Raw genomic sequence first — 20,248 nt, 5'->3', positions numbered from 1 at the left:
TATATAAAATAATTATATAAATTAATTTAGTTTGAACCATTATTGAAATTTTTAAAACCGTAATTAAATCAAAGAATTATAAACGGTCCGAATCAAACAAATCATCCACACTAAATGTATTTGGGTTAGATCTCAAATAATTTGATCAAAATTAATTAAAATTTAGAACCACAAATTACATATTATAAGAACAACCCTAAAAAATTATAATAGCACATAATTAACTTTGCTCTTTATTTCAATATTTGATCTAGAAGAAAGAAATGAATGGGGGGTATTTATGTGAATTGGAAAGAAATGAGTTTGGTACGGTGAAGGACGATGATAAGTACAAAGAAAAGGAGAGAGAGAGAAAGAGGGGTAAAATGGGAAGAGAAAATAAAGAGAGGAAAATGAGGTTATTTGGTGGAGAAAGTATGTGGGGAAGGACAAATTCAAGTATATAAAGTGTACGAACAATTTGACAATTCATATTTCATCATATTAAAATAACATTGTTGGGTGAAGATGTGATATGGGCCGTACTTATTACTAATGTATAGGTGGCCTTGTTGTTGTTGTTGTAATTGTGTAGTACAGCCTTACTCAGATAAGAACGGTTAGAGAAACAAAGATAAGATATTATTATGGTCCTCACTCCTACACCACATTTCTCCTGCATTTATTATATTATTTTCCCACCTATCAATTTTTTATTATTATTATCATTTTAAAAAGAAAAACATAACAAAATAAGTAGGGGTGAGCATCCGATCTAATCAAACATTTTCTTCCTCATCTGATCCAATCCAATTAGTAATTGGATTTAGAAAATCTTCATCCAATCCAATCCAATTAGACCTCAAAATCCAATCCAATCCCATCCAATTACTAATTAGATTGGATCGGTTTTTTAATTGGATATCCAATTACACAGCTAAAGTTCAATATTAACTTAAAAATATGAAGAAAAATACGTAAAAACTAAGTATTACCTTTTATTTAAGTTTAATACTTCATAAATATACTATTTTTAGAAGTGTAATGTAGCTACAAGTTTAAATAATTAAAACAACAACATTTTTAAGTAATAAAATAGATCAGAACATCATAAAAATAAATACACAAAACAATCAAGTGTTACAAATTCAATATAAAAAAAAATCTAATAAAACATAATAAATATATATTATACTTTTCTATATTTTTTATTATATATAAATAATTTTTTAATATATATAAATGTAATTGGATTGGATCGGTTTTTAATTGGATTTTGAGATTGACATCCAATAACCGATCCAATCCAATTAGAATCTAACTTTTAACATCCAATCCAATCCAATTGTAATTGGATATCCAACTTTTTGTAATTGGATTGGATTGGATCGGTTCGGTTCAATTGGATTGGATTGGATGATGCCCACCCCTAAGAATAAGCATACAAAATTTTAATTTTAGTGACATAAATATTGTAAAATTTTAATTTTTTTTTAATTTCGTCATTATAAATTTTGTTTTAAATTTGTTAAAAATATATTTAGAAGTAACTGATACTAAATGTTTTTGTCTAAACCCAATAATCTAAAATCTGAACTTTATATGTACTTTGTTTAAGATAATACAAAGTCTGTACTAGCGAAAATAGAAAAAAATTACAAATTATAAACATTAGGTACTTGTGTCGCTAAAATAAACATTAAATTTATGTCACTTACAAATTTAAAACTTTAGATATTTATACCGCTATTTACTATTTTAATAATATTAGATATCACTCTAATTAATTATTAAACTTTAAATTAATCTTTTTTACATGACATAATACATTAGAGTTAATTCTGGTAAAACTTTTGAAATTTTCAACTCGCTAGCAATTAAGTCTTAAAACTTATTTTTTAGCAGTAAAAGAGTAATTAATTACGAATTTGTTCTATATTTTAATCTTTATACACTTAACTCATTCAATTTTTTTTGTGGCAAAACCCCTTTAATTTTATTTTTCTTTACAAATTTGAGACATCAAAGAAATATCACCATTAAATATCAACTAAATGATAATTATGTACACCTGTGTATACTGAAAGTAGAACTTCAAAGCTAATACAATAATAATCTAGTTGATATTTAACAATGATATTCAGCTAGCACCCCAAATTTGCAAAGAAAAAAAAATAATAAGGGAGTTTTGCTACCAAAAAAAATAAAGGGACTAAATGTAAAAAATCAAAACATAAGAGGGTTTCGCCGTACATAACCTGCGGTAAAATTTCCAAAACTTGTGTTCTATTAGCATTTAGCTATCTCTGTCCATGTCCATGTGTAATATTATCCACATACATATTAAATTATTTTTTTAATATTTAAATTATTAATATTAGGTATACATTTCCATGTGTACACTTGTATACAGAATGACAATCCACTTTTGCACGACGAAAGGAGTACAAAGCAAAATGATTCTGTAGATTGTAGAGTTCATTACCCAAAATTCAATCTAGTGTTTGATCGTGCCAAACTTCAAAGTTAAGGGAGTTTGGCTGTAAATTACCATTTTTTTAATTTATAATTTTTTTAATTTTAAATTAATTTATTTTTAAATATTTATTTAAGTGAGTCAATAATATTGTATCATATGTACACTATGTCCATATGAACAATACACTATATACACATAGACAGCCAAGTTGATAGTTAGCTGTCAAAGATGGATAGAATTGGCTAAATACTAACAGAACACGAATTTTGAGATTTTATTGCCAAAAAATAGATTTTGAAAGTTAATTTCTAGCGAGATTAAAAATTTTGGAGCTTTATCGTAATTAACTCATTTATTTAAGACATCTTGTTAATATATTTTTTTTATATAAATATGTGTTTAATTTAAGTAATGTTTGGCAATGGTTATAATTTTTTGATTTCAAAATTATGTTCTTAAAAATAAAAACAGAAAACAATTTTTTATAGTTTTCAAAATACAATACACTTACTAATATTTTCTAAAAACTATTCCTAGATCGGTTTTTTTTTTTACTTAAAAATAAACTTCAATATTCCACACCTCAACATGAACCAACCCCCCTCTTACCCTAGCACGAACTCCGAAAGTCAAACTCGGACCCCAAACTCCAAACCAGCGCCAGACCCGAACTGTGAACCCAAACTCGAACATGGACCCAAACCTAAATCCAAACCCTAGACCCTGGACCTAAACTCGGACTCTAGACCTTGAACTCAGACTGCAAACTCAAATCCTGGACTCGGAGTGCAGACCCAACCCCAAATTTCGGACCCGATTAGACCCCAACCTCTAACCTAGACCCCCGACTTAGACTCGGACTCGAACCTCGAACCCGAACCCAGATCCCAACCTCTAAACCAGACCCAGACCTGAACCCAAACTTGAACCTCGGACCCGAACCCGAATCCCGAGTATGTGAGAAAAAATATAAAAAATATATATATTAGACAAAAAAATATATATTTTTAAAAATAGATTACAACATTTTGATTCCTCTGAATTTTATTATTTTCTTTTAACTTTTAATGAAAATTTTAAGTTTTTGTTAACATTAATATTATATGCTTTCTAAATAATTTTACACAATATATAACATTAAATAATTAAAAAACTAAAAAAAATGTGAAAACATCAATGTAAAAATAAAATAAAATGTAAATTTTGGAAAAAAAGATTCAGATTTCAAATTGGTGTGATTGACACTCTTTATATTTGGATTCTACTTGAGCAGGTGTAGCTAGCCTAGGATTGATCGATCTTTTATTTGATTCCTTTTTAGCTTGTGGAGGCTTCTTTCTATAATTATCAAATATATCTTTGAAGATTTTTATAATATAAAGTAGAGAATGATGCTTTATTTGAACAATAGCATTTAAAGGGAATTTTTTATTAACATACAAATTAGACATAAAATTTTACAATATTTAACTTTACACCCTAAACCCCTACTTGAGGATGAGACCTCACGGGCCTCTTAGAGACTCATTAAAATATTAATCAACTATTTAGTGTCGGAACCCACACTCCTAAGTATGTTCAAATGAGGAAATTAGACTCTATACTCTTTTTATATTGTCATTTTTTATTTTTACCTTCTTTTTTAAAGTCTATCATTTTTACCTCTTTTTTTAAATACTTTACCGATTTTACTCTTATCATCTCAATATACTCTCTATGTGACTCTCTTATGTCAGGGTATTTTAGGTACAATACATATAAAAAGAGGTATGTTTCAATTAAATATAAAAGTAAAGGTAGATTTAGTTAATTGATAAATAAAAGAGGTATTTTTCAATAAACCCCTGTTCAAATTGAAACTTATAAGCCCACACGAGCTAGATTAAGCAACATCAATTGCACAATGTTGAGTTGGAGTCGAATTGTCTTGTGGATGTGCAAGCTATTCGTAGTTCGATTGGTTTAAGATTTAGTTTTAGTATTGTTATTAATGATTGTAAATATTTTTTGGTTGAGTTAGAGAATATTTCTATATTGCTAGGGCCTCATATTTTTATATGGATCCTATATTTAAGAAGGGGGTTTGTTCCTTTTTTTTTTTTTTTTGGTTTGTGGGTGCTATTTTAGTAGATTAGTTGGAGATTTTCTCATTAAAAGAGAATATAAAAAGAATAAATCAAATACACAAAAATACATCAAGATTGTAAAATAATTAGAGAAGAAGAAAAAAAACACACAATACACTAGATCAAGACTCAATGACTTTTGTCCTAAAAGTCATTTTCTCCATCACATGAAGACTTAAGGAAACTCTAAAAATGCTTCTAAGGAATTTTCAAGCTCCATATGCTATGCTGAACTTAGCTTCTACAAAGGATCATATTTTCACAGGATTCTAATTAACCACAACAAGTGATTTTAATTATGTCTCATAAGTGTACAAATGGTCAATGTTTATAGTTTTTTCACTCCTATATGAACATAAATGACTACCATAAAACTTTTGGTTGTTACCAATCATAAAATGGGTGTTCATGGTATTAATTGAGTGATTTGGAGATATTTTGAGCTAAGCTCCCAAATGTTTAAAAATGCATACAATTAATATGTTTAAGAAATAGTAGTTGGTTACTATAGTCACTAGTTACCAATTTTTTCAGCTTTAGTCAATTATTTTTCTAAGTATTCTAAATTATTGCTACTTGATTTTGAATTGTTTATACACTTTATAAATGATGGAATATCAAGTCTCCAACAATTATACTTATAGACAGGGACGGACACACTAATAAGATTGTGGGCGCTATAGCCCCACTAAAAAAAAAGTTAGTGTGAAAAAAAATTAAATATCTTCTATTTAGTTAAATAATTATACAACAAAATAGTAAAAAGCCCCCACAAAATAGTTATAATTTTAATGTAAAGTAAATAATAAATATTTTTATAACAATTAAGCCCCCACAGATCAAAAATTCTGGGTCCGTCACTGCTTATAGCTACCATTCATTCACATTCATAAACAATTAGTAACTTATTTTACTAATTTAAGATTGAGAATGTGAAAAGGAGAAGTGAACAATTTTATGATCATCATTTCTCAAGAATTTATAACTCACTTTTGATGAATATATTAAAAAAGTGTAATCTCTTTACTATTTGACAAACACATAATTTTGTCACACTTAATATTTTTTTTTGTAGTGATTCTCTATTTTTCTAGTAATGTGACAGTATTTTTCAATTAACTACATCTGATCAAGACATAATTATTAACTTTTTTAAAAATAATATTATTACATGTAGGTAGTTTTTTAGTGCATATTTTGTATGTAAAGATCATTATTCTTTATGTACATGTAGTATGATTTTTCTTTTCTTTTCATTGTTTGACATATTATTATTAAGTGTAGTTTAAGAATGCATATCATCATAATTCATAAGATTATGTTCTAATATCTTATTTTTAATTTTAATTTCTTACTCATTTTTATGTAGCACATCCTCTTACTTTTTGTTGTTTTATTTTCTTTTCAAATGAGTGGTTGTGTGACATTTGTGACCTTTTTTTTTCTTTGTGGGGACAAAATAGGTACAAAGAGCTAGGATGAAGGAGAAGCTTCCAATGTTATTTTCTCTTGTTGTTTGACAAAAATAAGAAAGCTAAGACTCATTTCTATTTCCTTTTCTTTATATAAGAATCCAATGCAACGAACCTTTCTTTTATAAGTGCTATTTGAAAAAGGTTAATTAGGATTGTTATCTCCGAATTTTGACATATACTAAATCATGTCTTCTGAACTTTTAAGGTCGTTAAAAATACCCTTTGAACTATTGAGATTGTTGAATTTAAAGACTTTTATCCAATTTTAGTAAAAAAAAGTCTAACATGGATAAAAGTTCAAGGGCATAATTTAGTATATGTCAAAGTTTGAGGGACGTGATTTGGTAGATATCAAAGTCTGTGAAGCATGATTTAGTACATAAATAATCACTCAAATAGTAAAATTGAATGAAATTAAACAAAAGCCTTTAAATTTAACAATCTCAATAGTTCAGGGAAAATTTTTAACGGCCAAAAAAATTCAGAGATCATTATTTGATACATATTAAAGTTTAGGGGGTAAAAATCCTAATTAGCCTTAAATAAAAGTTTTCTAAAGATCAAATCATAACAATATTTTTGTTAAGTGATCAAATCATAAAATGTCAAATCTTTCTAATAATTAAAATTTTAAAAATAATAAATTATATTAATTTAAAAAATTTATTGAAATAATTTTTTATTTGTTATTTTTTTTATAATATGAATTTTAAATTTTAAAATATTAAATTATATATTATAATTTTGTAAAATATTATTTAACTTTTAGAGTTATTATATTTTATTTACTTTTAAAGTTTTAATTTTATTAAATATTTATTTAGCATTATTCTTTAATTATGAAAAAAATTGAAAAATAAATGATTTATTAAAAAAATTATAATTTATTTAGTCCTGTCCTACACCAAACATAATATAGTACTAATATAATTCAATCCAATTTAATTCTAATTAATAATCAGTCTAATTTAACATACCAAACAATAACATATTTTACTACTATACTAAAGTATTTAAATTATTATTTTGATAATAATTAACTCAAAATTTAATTTCATTCTCATATATTTTAAGACCGGTCCCGAATTAAAGTCAAGCTAAACTAATTGGGGGTGTGGAACCAAAAAAATTAATTAAGTGTTACAAATATCATTGAAGTTGTGCATTATTTATTTGAGATGAATATGTGAACCATTTCACAAAGAAAAAAAGCTTGTTGAAGTGAAAGAGGTGATTTCTGATTTTGTAAAGGTGAAAAGTGTAAAGTAATGCAGCTAATGTTGCCACAACAAAGGATATCAATGTCAATTTCCAGAAATCCTGTCAAAAAAATAATTATAAAATCAAATTATATAAAATAAATATATTAAATTAAGTGATCATAATGGTTCAATTATAGCTAGTAATAATAATTATGTTGATTAATTTGTTATATAAATAAGGGGGGTTAATTTATACCGGGAGTGTTACTTTCAATCTTTTATTACAATTTTTTAGTTATTTTTTGTTTTTAAAAACACATGTTGGAGTATTTTGTTTTCATAGAGGTGTTCGTTATAGTTACAACATTTTTGTAAATTTTTGAAAAATTTTAAATTGTTTACAATACTAATATAACAAATGTCGTTAAAAAATTTAAAAAATAATATATGGTGTATAATTTCAGAAGTAAAAATTAATTAAAAAATTATAATAAGATATTGTAATTGGGTGTAGAATTACCTGTGGATTGGAGATGAGTATTCCCATTACATAACCCATTAAATCCATAATTGATTGAAGAGAATTCTGAACTCCTCCCACCACACAACGATCCCTTTCAGCTACACCATCCTGTACCTCTTAAACAAATTCATTCATTATTCTTATTTTATTTATAAAAGTAAAAATAATTTAGGGTAAGTTTAGAGTTATACCCTGGTAAAGAAATATTTCGGTATACTTTCTATCTATTCAATATTTAAGTAGCGATTTATTGGAATATAATTGTAATAATAATAATAATAGAAATAGTAATGAAATGTAATTGAATAATTAACATATTGACCGTCCTTATTTTATTTTTTGTCAATTACATTTGGTAAAGAGGTAAGAGAGAGAAGGGTATTAAAGTCTTTTTGTAATATATTGGTAATGGTAATCCTCATTTATGAGTCATACTCATGAGAATTTATGAAGTAGTGTAATACTCATTACAATGTAAATGGATTATAAATGTTAAAAGGCTCAACTAAACATTGTAATTGTAATTTATATTCCATTCTAATTTTGATTATACCAAAGCAAGCATGTTCTTATATATTAGTTACTATTTAGGACATGTAATTTTTTTGAGAAAAATTGAATAGTTTATAATGGTAAAAATAATGTTCAAAAATTGTTGCACCTATAACTATTTTTTTAAGCAACTATTTGAATTTTAATTTCAGTATTGTAAACTATTCGTATGATTTTTTTTAAAATTCACAAGTGATCTTAAATTACTATAACATATGTAATTATGAAATAAAAAAAAAAATAAAACTAAAAAGTTTTTCTAAATGCTGAAACAGATAAGAGTGTAACGAAATAGTATATTAGGAGCAAACAGTATAGATTTTTTTTCAAATAATGTGTATGCATGTTATTGGAGTATTAACTCAAGTCCCACCTCGAAAGAGCACATAAGAGTTTCTTTTAATATTTCATCAAAAAAAAAAAAGAGTTTCTTTTAATATAACGGTTCCATCTACTCCGTTGATATGAGGCATTTTGGAAAAATGTCTAAAACAAAACCACGAGGATTTAATTTTAAAACGGACGATATAAAGTTAAATTGAGGTGACGGCTCTACAAATTAGAATAAAGAGGCCCAACACATGCAATTTGTTAAGTTTATATATAAGTGGTGTTATTCAAGATTTAATGATTATATGCTATGGCTGAAATATAATAAGTCTTACTTTGGTGTTGAAGTTGACATTTCATGGCAAATAGGTGTGACTTAAAGTGCAATTATAAAATATAAACAAATAAAACCACAACTAAATTGTTTTGGGAAAGCTAAACATTTGTTCTGTTCTTTGGGAGAAAGTGTTGAAATTTATAAACTAGTCTCCTCAATGCTTGAACATAAAATAGTTATTTGTTTTGCATACAATAAAATATTCATTGTCAACAAATTGTCTAAGCTGTAATAATATCAATACTATATCAACAAAGTACATCAGTAAATTGTAAAAAAAAAAAATTATATTGCATACTGCCTTTTTTTTGGAATAATTTCAAAAAAATACAAAAAGCATAAAGAAAATTACAAAAATACAGTATATACAGAATTTTAATATTTTTACGATTTTTTAAATTTGATTTATATAAAAAACAGTCTTTTTGTATATTTTTATGTTATATTCTTGTTATTTTATTATCTGTATATTATTTTTTATATTATTTTCTTATTAATGTAGTTCTTTTGTATTTTTTATAAAACATTGTAAATATATATATATATATATATAAAAACTTTAAACGTAAATTTTTTTAAAAAAATTAATATTATATATAATTACTTCAATTTTTTTCTTTTTTTTTTGAGTCAAATTACTTCAATTTTTTAATTAGTTAACAGTTTGTAAAATTGTTTAACTATAGTTAAATTTCTGCAGAGAATTAGATAGCAATAAGTATTGAGATAATAAAGAGATTATAACCTGCATTAATTGGATGACTGATAAGTCAAAAGACCATAATCCAAGTCGTGAAAGAGCTACTCCTCCCATTAGCATATACCATGATGATATGTTATTACTATCGTTGTTTCCATATTTAGTCCATAATATTGAACCAACACAAACTAGTAGGCATATCCACTACATCCAAAACCACAATAACACATATCATGGGTTAGTATTTACTATTTAGTAGAATATTAAACAACATTGTTCACATGGATTAAACATACAAGAACATGAGCTACTTTATTCATTACTAGGACTTATCCTGAGTAAAATGGTTCAAGAAATTTTTTGAGTGTTTTGTTATATCTAAAGTAAAATGTGAGTATTATTAAATCTCTTTCTACAAAATATTTCAAAAAGACCATTTTTTTCAATAAAAAAAATATATTATATAAAAATTTTGGGTCTTGAGTTTGAGTGAGCCCTAGATACGAGCTTAGCCCGCCTTAGCTTAAGGCTGGGCCTGTTCATTACTAATTGATTTTAAAATAGAACCAAACATTCTTATTATAGTATAATAGTGCAAAAAGACACTTTGAGATCGGACCAAAAATAAACTAGCAATTAGTGAGCAAAATATAATAACTATCTTGATGGGAGATATTAAACAATACTTTTTCATATGGATTAGATGTAAAAATAAAACGTTTTAACCTATAGTAAGTAACTTTATGATAATTTAGTACCTGAGACCAAATAGACCAAAGAGCTGTTCTAAGTGTTGAAATATGAGATTGCAAGAATGGGTACACAATTGTTGCACCAATTCCAATCACAGCACTTACTCCACGCCCTATTCCAATCTCAAATGCTGCAATTCCTTCCCACTCTAAGGCTGCTGTCATTAATGTTCCAAAACTACACAAACACACACATGAGAATTGATAAAAGGCAACACTTTTCTAGTATCCTCATCGGTGCCATAATATTATTGGTGTAATTAAGAGCATTACTTTAGACACCAGTAGTGCCTAGCACCTCTAGACATGTCGCTTAACGATTGGCTAACGATGCTCCCTAAAAGTTATTACATTAAATTATATGAGACCCGATACTTAGTTAGACTAATAGTGATATTGACACATAGGAGGGTGATAGGCACCATTAGTGCCTTTTAGCATTTCTCGTGTAATTAAATATCGGGGTCTTATATAACTTAAGAATATAGTTTTAGAAAATACCGCTAACTAATCATAGGACGTCACCTATAGAAGGTGTTGGGCACCAGTGCCCAATATCAGTGCTCTACATATATATTAATAAACGAAAAGAAAGAAAATAGAATTATAATGATTTAATTTCACCTTAAGACAGTGAAGAACAACAAAGCCAGAGCTATTCCAGGTAGAACAGTGTCCTGTTTCAAATAAACTCTCCATGCTTTCAAATAAGAACCACTTGAAACCAATTTGGTATTAATTCTGTTTTGATTTAAGGCTCTTTTATGGTTACTTTCTTGTAAAGCTGGAATGCCTTTGTAGACAGATATGAAAAGCCAATATTCTAACCAAACTGATATTGTATTCCAAATAGCCAAACTCATTGCTGAAGCTTTTAGTGACACAAAACTTATTATGAAGCCAGTAATTACAGGTGCAAATAGCTTGCAACTCAGATCGATTCGCCGAATCACCGAGTTCATCTTTGTCAGATCATCTTGTTGTGGTGATGATGATTTGTCTTCTGATATTACTACCACCCTGATTTGTTGATTAAAACACCCAAAAAAAAAAAAAAAATTAATACAAGAACATACATAGAGAATTGCTTATGAATCTTTGATCATTTCAGCTACAACATCACATTTGTTGGATAATAATAATCATAAGCATAAATGTTGAATGTGCAACCAAAGTGACTAAAAATAGAAAAAATTATAAATAATAAGGATGGACAATACTTTATGAAAAGGTGTTCAAAAATAAATTCATAAACGGACAATACAATGTCATACTATTATTAGAAAGTATGAAATATTTTAAAAAATTACTAAAAATATGTGTATTTTTGAAAGAGATTTTATATTTTTGGAGCCCTTAGATCGGATGGACTTTAGGCGCAGGCCAAATTCAAGGGCGGTTCTGCATAATAATAAATGAGAAGTGCTAATTACAATTTCTTATTATAACCTAAGGGCATGTTTGGAACGTCGTATTAAGTCGTATTGTATTGTATTGTATTATATTGAATTGTATTTTATGCAATATTTTTATATAATACTATGTTAAACTTTAATTTATACTAAAATATTATATATTTAGGTGTCAATAAAATTTAATACCACATATAGTTTTACATAAAAATATTGCATAAAATACAATTCAATATAATACAATACAATACAATACGACCTAATACCGCGTTCCAAACGAGCCCTTAATCAATCTCCATGTCCAAAATCATATGTTGGAATTTTTTTTTTCACAGCAGTATTCGTCATAATTACAGTATCATCCCTCTAAATTTTTAAAAAATTCTGAATAGTTTACAGTACCGAAAAAAGAACTCTTAATATTCCAATTTACCACACGCATGTTCAAAAAACTTCAAACGTATTTTCGGCACGGTAAACTATTCAAAATTTTCAAAAATTTATAGGGATGATATTGTAACCATAACAAACACTGCCATAAAAAATTGAAAAAAATATTCCAGTATGAATTTTCAGACACGAAGGTTGACTAAGAGATTATAATAGGAGGTTGACTATTACGTGGTAATAGTTGGTTCCTAAAAACATTAATGATAAAAAAAACAGAATTTGATCTTGTTTGGATTACCATTCTCTTTCGATTAGGATTGTACCAGCAAGAGTGGAAAGAACAGCAACAGCTCCAGAGATATTTGTCAAAATTACAAGTAGAATGAAAACACTAAAGTGTGTGAGCTTCAAGGCTGATGAGTTAACCAATAACACTACCATAGTGCCTCCAGCAACTATGAAACACAGATTTTGTGACACCAACCAAAGTTGAAGAACCTACCAATTACAAATCAACAATTTTTGATTTTTTCTTTGTATAGTTAATTGTACTGTTTTAGATTTGGAGAATAGGCAACAACTACTACTTTCAAAAAAAGTCAATGGATATATAAATACCTTTACATAGGTCAAACTATTAACCCAATTTCCAACAATGGGGCCAAATAGTGCAGTTGAGGCAGATTCCAATACACCATAAATAGCAGCAAATAGTAAAGAATTTGGCCAAATCTTAATCATGTACAACCCAACTGAGAATTCCCACATCCTAATGAAACAAACATATCAAAATCATTAGGATTAATTCAACCAAATGTTAACATTAATAAATAGGATGAAATTAATGCATTATGTTTACTCTCTTAAAAGGTTATTAATCATTAGAAGTCAAATTACATCAAACTAAGTTTACAGTACGAAATTAGATACTATGAAGAAACAAACGACAAGCCACATCTTAATGAAACAAACATATCAAAATTATTACGATTAATTCAACCAAATGTGAACATAAGATGAGATTAATGTGTTCTGTTTACTCCTACAACGGTTATTAATCATTAGAAGTTAAAGTACATCAAGTTAAGTTTACAGTATGAAATTGGATACTATGAAAAAACAGATGACAAACCACATCCTAATGAAACAAACATATCAAAATCATTAAGATTAATTCAATCAAATGTGAACATAGGGTAAGATTAATGTATTCTGTTTACCCCTACAACGGTTAGTAATCTTTAGAAGTCAAAGTACATCAAATTAAATTTACAGTGCAAAACTGAATACTATGAAGAAACAGATAACAAACCTAGCGCCCCATCTGGCCAAAAAGTGGGCAACATATAGGTATGTGATAAGATAAGAAGGGAAAGAACCATTAATAGAAGAAGTTGAAGCTTGTTGATCATGTTGAATAAGAGGTTCATTCATCATAGCTTATTTTTAGCTCTAGTGTTATGAACTAATAAGCTTGAGGAGGATCTTTCTTATCTAATTCTAATGAGAGAAATAATGATAAAAAAAAAGGTAGTAGTTGATAAAAATGAGAAGTATGTTGTTAGATTTTAGTATAGTGGTGATTAGATAAGAAAAGTGTCCTTACTTTGTCTAAAAACCTCTGCACAAATTATCATGTATATATTTGTCAAGAATATATCTTGTTGGCTTTCTTTTGGATTCTTACAACTTTAGATAACTTTCTTATTTTTCTTCAATTAACTCATTTTTTTATTTAGATTATTTGTCACTAAAAATAATTTGAGTACTCAAGTTACAAATGTAATATTTCGATGCTTTTATTGCCTAAAAAATAATTCAAATACTATCGGTTTAATTTTTAAAACAGAGATTATTAGTCTAATTTTTATTTTTTTTATTGATGCAGCCTTCACCAAAAAAGATTGAATTGACTTAAGCTAACAAATGTTCAGATTAATTTAATATTGTATACAAAAGTTTATAATACACCAACTGGTTATTACTTAGTTAAAAAAAGGGGGAAGCTTAGAATACAATTTGCTTAAAAATCATTAGATAAAATTCAGATATTTTTCAAATTTATACTTGCAATTTTTTGTTGAGAAAACATAGATAGGGTTTTGACCTTTTTTTATATATATAAAAAAAATAAATAAAAAATTAGGGGAAAAAAGAGAGTATTTAATTGGTAATAATAAACCTTTGATTAGCTTCCACCTAAAGTGAAAATAGACATACAATGAAGTGTTGTGCAAGAAAAATTAGCAATAATAATTTTTAAATAATTCACAACTAATCCAATCCATGATGTAATTCTCTTCATAAAATAATAACAATTAATAAATGTCATTTAAGTTTTCAAGCTGATGTACCATTTATCAAAAATCATGCAGTATTTGCACCATTGACATCACTAACTCACTTCACTAAATATCTCACTAATAATATTTTATAAAAATAGAATAATTTCTTTTGTTAGCAAAAAATTTATTGTGAAAATATAGAAACAAAAAACAAATAAGAAAATAATGTGAAACATGTAATATTATATAACATACCAATTTTTAGTCAGCGCTAAAATTTAAGATGTGTTTAGTAATACTCTTATTTTTTAAAAATATAAGTAGAACTTTTACTTTTGGAAGCAAAAACGTGTTTCTTCAACTATTTATATTTTTTTTTCTACATAAATTTATTTTATTTTATTTATTTAAGTGAAGAATGAGAAACTAAGACGAGATAAAATAGGTCAAGATTCGACATCACAGTTTGAGCTAAGGTTTGGGGTTGGCAACAGGGTTGAGGTCTGAGGTTTGAGTTGGAGCCCGAGGCTCGGGTTTGGGAGCAAGAGTTGGGGTCTGGGATCCAAGAGCAAAGTTCAGACCAATCTAAATTCAAGATGCGATTTTGGAGTCGAGGGTTCGGTTTTGGGTGGAGGGGCTAGGGTCTAGCTCGAGGCGAGGTCCAAGGTTGTGGTCGAGTCCAATTGTGGAATTGAGGTCGAATAAAAGAAATGCAAATTAACTATAATTAAGAGAAGAAAAACTATAAATAAATTTTAAATGTGACTTAAAAAAATTTATTCTCATTTTAAGACTAAAAAAAATGAAGGCAATTTTATACAACCTTTTTTTTTATCACTTTTATAATTAAAAAAAAAAACGCAACCTTAGAGTTTGTAAATAAAAACTAAAAAAAAGTGGCAATTATATTTTACCAAAAAGAAAAAGAAGATGAAGAAGAAGAGTACTCGAGTGATTTTTATGTATGATTAAACAATGAGATTTGATATAACACAAAGTTAAAAATATCAAAGCCCAAGTAAAGCCAATGAACAGTTATATATATTGTCAATTGTCATTATAAATGATTAGGACACAAAATTTACTTTCAAAATTTACACATAATAATATAACACATTTTCTAACATGACTATACTCAAGTGGAGTGGTTAGAAAAGATATCACATCAATGAGAATAAATTTTGAGGTGAAATTTTGTTTTAGTCTAAAATCACCAAACAAGCCATCTAATCTAAATGGGGCCAAAAAAAAATCAAAAACTTTGTAACAAACACAAACATAATCGACCATGTGAACCAACCTAGCCAAGCAAGCAAATCTCCTGCATTATTAAGAAAACAAAACTCATTAGATAACTCAACTAAATCGAAAAGAAGGATTTAGTTAAACATATTTTTTTACACTGTAAATCGAAAAAGATAAATGCTTCGGTAGAACTTTTTTTTTCTTTCTTTAAACTAGTTCTCTTGCTGAAACCTACAATCTCTGAGATGTAAGGAACACTTGGAAATTGTCGGTACCTATGAGGGGTGGAACACCATAAGCTCATGAGACCGAGCAAATCATAATAGCCTCACAACTCGACCTTAGTCTCTTGAGTGCTTTCGTTAAACACGCTTATAAGAATGGTAATGATTCATCAGCACCATCTAGAGGCTCAGGAATATGTTTTTCCATTCAGTATTTTTACTTGATGTTTTGATTACTTTTCGAACAACATTTATGTTACAACAATACAAGCAATATAATGCATACATATATAAGCATGGAAATTGCTTTACAAGCAAAAAAGGTCCATGAAAACATGACACTGCATTTCTTCTTGTAAAAGTTCCACGAAAACATGCAACCGCTATACCATGAAAAAGCCCTGTTTATCGGGGTAACTTAAATTAGCTTCCCTAAACATGTGTTGTAAAATGAGAAACCAACTACAAAATATGAAAGAAAGAAAGAAAAAAAACAACTCTACAATGTAATTTTACAAATCTAACATCTTCCTAGTTGCGCTCTCGCTGGATTCCTCAAGCATTCGAAATAAGAAAATTATAATACAAATGATTTTATGATATTTTGTTTAAAGGAGAGAAGACTAAGAGTGGAGTGAGTATTACACTTCACTTTGGTACTCAAAAACTCTCCTTCAGTATCTCATGAAAAACATGGCTAGTGAAAATCGAAATCTAAACTAACAAATAATATAACATCCAAGTAGATGTAATTAATCTAGATCAATCTGAAAAGAAGATAAAAACACAAATGAAACAAAGGAAGATGAACTTCATGACTTAATAAGCTAATCAAATTTCTCACACCAAGTAAAATAAGCATCCATTTTATAAGAATACTGTGGCAACAAATAAATAAAGAGCAATTATTATTACTATTACTATAAAGAACCCATCTTACCAATTGACAGGATTTGATTCTAGTCTATCTAAGACTAAGAATCACCCTTGAGTTCATCTGAATCTGAATCACTTGCATTATAACCTATAAGAAAAAAAGTTCACCAAAACAACAAAACCACATTACATAATAATGAAAAGCAAATAAAAGATTAAGAAAAGTGTGATAATGACAAGACAAACCAACCTGGATGCTTATCACTAACTTTCCAAAAGGATCTAGTTCTTGATGCCCTTGTAATCCAAATCCTTCCCTGAAAAAAAAATGATGTGAAATTAGTTAGTTCAATGATAAAAATGATAGCTTTTTTGTTAAACCCTAAAATCCCAAATCAAAAACAATGATCAGAGTAAAAGAGAAAATAAAAGCCATAAAAGAAAAATGGAAGAAGAAAAAGAAGAAGAAGAGACCCTCTGAGCATCTCTGGGAACGCCATAGCCACTAAAATACATCTGACCCACCAAAACTTGCATGTTAATATCTCCAGTTTTGGCCTCCTTGAGTGTGTCCTTAAACCACCGTTTCACACAATCTGAAACGACCTCAGAAAGCGGCAAACGACTGTCGTTGGAGCTACTTACCGTCTCCTTCTCCTTCTCCATCTTCTTCTTCAAACTTTGGTCGGCGATTCCAGGGATCTGCGACGTCGTTTTAGAGAATTGGTATATTCTGGAGGTGGTCGTCCAAGGAATCGATTTTCCCATACAAAGGGGAAAAAAACAAAGTAGAGAATTTGAGAGAGAAAGTAAATATAATCAAGTTGAGAAAGAGAGAAAGAAAGTTCGAGGAAAGGTTAAATGAGTTACCTTTTTGGTTGTGGAATGGAAGCAAAGTACTGTTGTTTGTATGTGTGTTTGTTTGGATACTGAGAAAATAATTGGAAAAAGAAAAAGAAAAGAAAGACTTTTGAATTTTTATGGTTTTTTTTTTTTCTTCTTCTAATTTTTACTATTTCAACGGAACTTGGGAAAACATCTTTTAAAATAGAACCCAAAGCAAGTCAAATTGTTTTAGGGTATGTTTACAATGCACTTCTTTAAAATTGGTGTAATGATACTTTTGATATGTTAAATTTTTCTAAATTTTTCTAAATTTTACCGCATATCTTAAATAACTACAATGTATAAGATCCTAAAAGAAATTTTGACTAAATATTTTCTTAGAGATTAAAATAAATAAGGATGTATCAGTGCATGTTAAAAATAGTCCCAAACTATTCACAGCTTTATAAATTAGTTAGGGGTGTTCATTGGATCACATCCAATGTTTTTAGGCCTATCCAAATCCGATCCAATCATATATTGGATATTAGATTTTACCATCCGATCCGATCCAATTAATTTCGTCATCCAATCGATCCAATTGGATGTTGGATTGGATCGGTTCTATTTTATATATATTTATTTGTTTAATTTGGGTTAATCTAATATTTTAGACCTAGTATTTTTTGGATCGGATCGGATCCATCAAATATTTTAGATCCAGTATGTATTGGATTGGACTTGATCCATCCAATCCAAGAAAAAAAAAAGTAAAACTTTAATGTTAATTTTCATATATACATATATATTTGATGGATAACAATATAAACTCTAATTACTCATCCAAACTAAATGAAAATACTAATTAGTTCGATTGGATGTTGGATGTATTGGATTTTTAGACACCCCATCCACCATCCGATCCGGTCCAATTGGATATTTAAAAATAACATCCAATCCGATCCGATCACAATTAGATATCCAATGTTTGGCGGTCGGTTGTAATTGGATCGGTCGATTCTCATTGGATTGGATCGATTTATGCACACCCCTAAAATTAGTTATTCTGACAAGTTTTGTCACACGTAACAAATAAAATGATAATGTGGCTCTTTAGACAATTGTCACTTAAGTATCGTACAACTCCACATATGTAATTAATTTGAAAAAAACTATTCTTTGTTAATTTAGTTTTAGGTAATTTTTTTAATTATTAATTGAATTTTAGTTTAATAATTTTTTAAAAAAAAATTATAAATTTTAAATTATACACAATTATGATAATTGTCTAAACAACTACATCCTTTTTTTTGTTTGTCATGTTTGATAAAATTTGATAGGAGGACTACTTCACAAAACTGTAAATAGTTCAGGATTATTTTTAACGAATTAGAAGAATTAGGGACAAAATAATGCATAGAACATAGTTTTGTTAATTATGGTTACAAGTTTTGTCATCTGGAAGTTGTTTTACTCCAGAAAGAAGTTACAGAAAGCTTGGTAGTCAACCGAAAACTTTGCCAGTAAAACTGTGGCCAATTCGGATGGGTCTTCCGTGAAGGTTGTCTTTCGTAATTGTAACGTTTTCCAGATAGCTTGTTGTCAATCCGAAAATGTACTCCCGAATAGCATTGTCAGTCACAGATGTTTATCTGAAAGGTGTGATGAAATGATTTTTTTTCTTATTTTATTCAATGAAAAAGGGATACAATTTATAGGACTTTTGTACTAAAAATAGAATATACTAATTGACTACAATTGATTTAGAAATCACTAATTGATTTAGAAATCACTAATTGATTTGTAGAAATCACTAATTGATTTGTAGAAATCACTAATTGATTTGTAGAATATTTCAACACTCCCCCTCAAGTTGGTGCATATATGTCTATCATGCCCAACTTGTTCACAAATTTCGAAAATATGCGAACTGAGACTGCTTTGGTGAGAATATCTGCTAGTTGATCTTCTGATCGAATTTCTGGTAGCTCTAGACTTTTCTCCTCTAATTTTTCTTTGATAAAAAATCGATCAATCTCAACATGTTTTGTTCGATCATGATGAACCGGATTATAGGCCATATCACGAGCGGACTTGTTATCACAGTATAACCGAATAGGTGTAATTGTAGCATAGCCTAAATTCTGAAGGAGTAATTTCAACCACAATCCTTCACAAACACCAAGGGCTAGTCCTCGTAGTTCAGCTTCACCACTCGATCGAGCAACCACACTTTGTTTCTTGCTCCTCCAAGACACAAGATTCCCACCCACAAAGGTAAAATACCCCGAAGTAGAACGCATGTCATTTTTATCGCCAGCCCAGTCAGCATCTGTGTACACATCGACGGTTTGTTCTTCTGTCTTTCTAGAGAACAAAATTCCTTTCCCAGGGGTTAACTTCAAGTATCTCAAAATTCGTGTGACTGCATCCATATGCTGCTTACCTGGGTTGTGCATAAATTGGCTGACAATGCTCAAAGCATAAGCAAGATCTGGTCTTGTATGGGCTAAGTACATTAGTCTGCCAACAAGTC

General features: G+C 28.3%; 2 protein-coding genes across 5 annotated transcripts; both read right to left on the bottom strand.

Moving 5' to 3' along the window:
- Nucleotides 1-7,191: 7,191 nt before the first annotated feature.
- On the bottom strand, nt 7,192-14,151 carry LOC115697119 (solute carrier family 40 member 1). Its single transcript, XM_030624024.2, has 8 exons — nt 13,570-14,151; nt 12,876-13,026; nt 12,556-12,755; nt 11,080-11,475; nt 10,462-10,633; nt 9,749-9,907; nt 7,782-7,892; nt 7,192-7,379 (listed from the first exon to the last, which is right to left on the bottom strand). Exons 1-8 carry the CDS (start codon nt 13,692-13,694, stop codon nt 7,209-7,211), a joined length of 1,485 nt encoding a protein of 494 aa, XP_030479884.1. The 5' UTR covers nt 13,695-14,151; the 3' UTR covers nt 7,192-7,208.
- A 1,410-nt stretch (nt 14,152-15,561) lies between these two features.
- On the bottom strand, nt 15,562-17,833 carry LOC115698189 (uncharacterized). Of its 4 annotated transcripts, none has more exons than XR_009683423.1 (5): nt 17,362-17,833; nt 17,138-17,204; nt 16,952-17,035; nt 16,063-16,412; nt 15,562-15,863 (listed from the first exon to the last, which is right to left on the bottom strand). XR_009683423.1 is itself a non-coding variant. In XM_030625377.2 (4 exons), exons 1-3 carry the CDS (start codon nt 17,653-17,655, stop codon nt 16,986-16,988), a joined length of 411 nt encoding a protein of 136 aa, XP_030481237.1. In that variant the 5' UTR covers nt 17,656-17,825; the 3' UTR covers nt 15,562-15,863; nt 16,952-16,985. The 4 variants fall into 4 exon arrangements, 2 of the variants coding, with proteins under 2 accessions (XP_030481237.1, XP_060957728.1); XR_004008060.2 differs by having other exon boundaries at nt 16,063-16,191; nt 17,362-17,794; XM_030625377.2 differs by lacking the exon at nt 16,063-16,412 and having other exon boundaries at nt 17,362-17,825.
- Between the last annotated feature and the right edge of the window lie 2,415 nt (nt 17,834-20,248).

Source organism: Cannabis sativa, chromosome 7 (genome assembly GCF_029168945.1).
Source record: "Cannabis sativa cultivar Pink pepper isolate KNU-18-1 chromosome 7, ASM2916894v1, whole genome shotgun sequence".
NCBI lineage: Eukaryota > Viridiplantae > Streptophyta > Magnoliopsida > Rosales > Cannabaceae > Cannabis > Cannabis sativa.
Note: the sequence above shows the minus strand (reverse complement) of the source record. Positions and strands in the feature narration are given on the sequence as shown.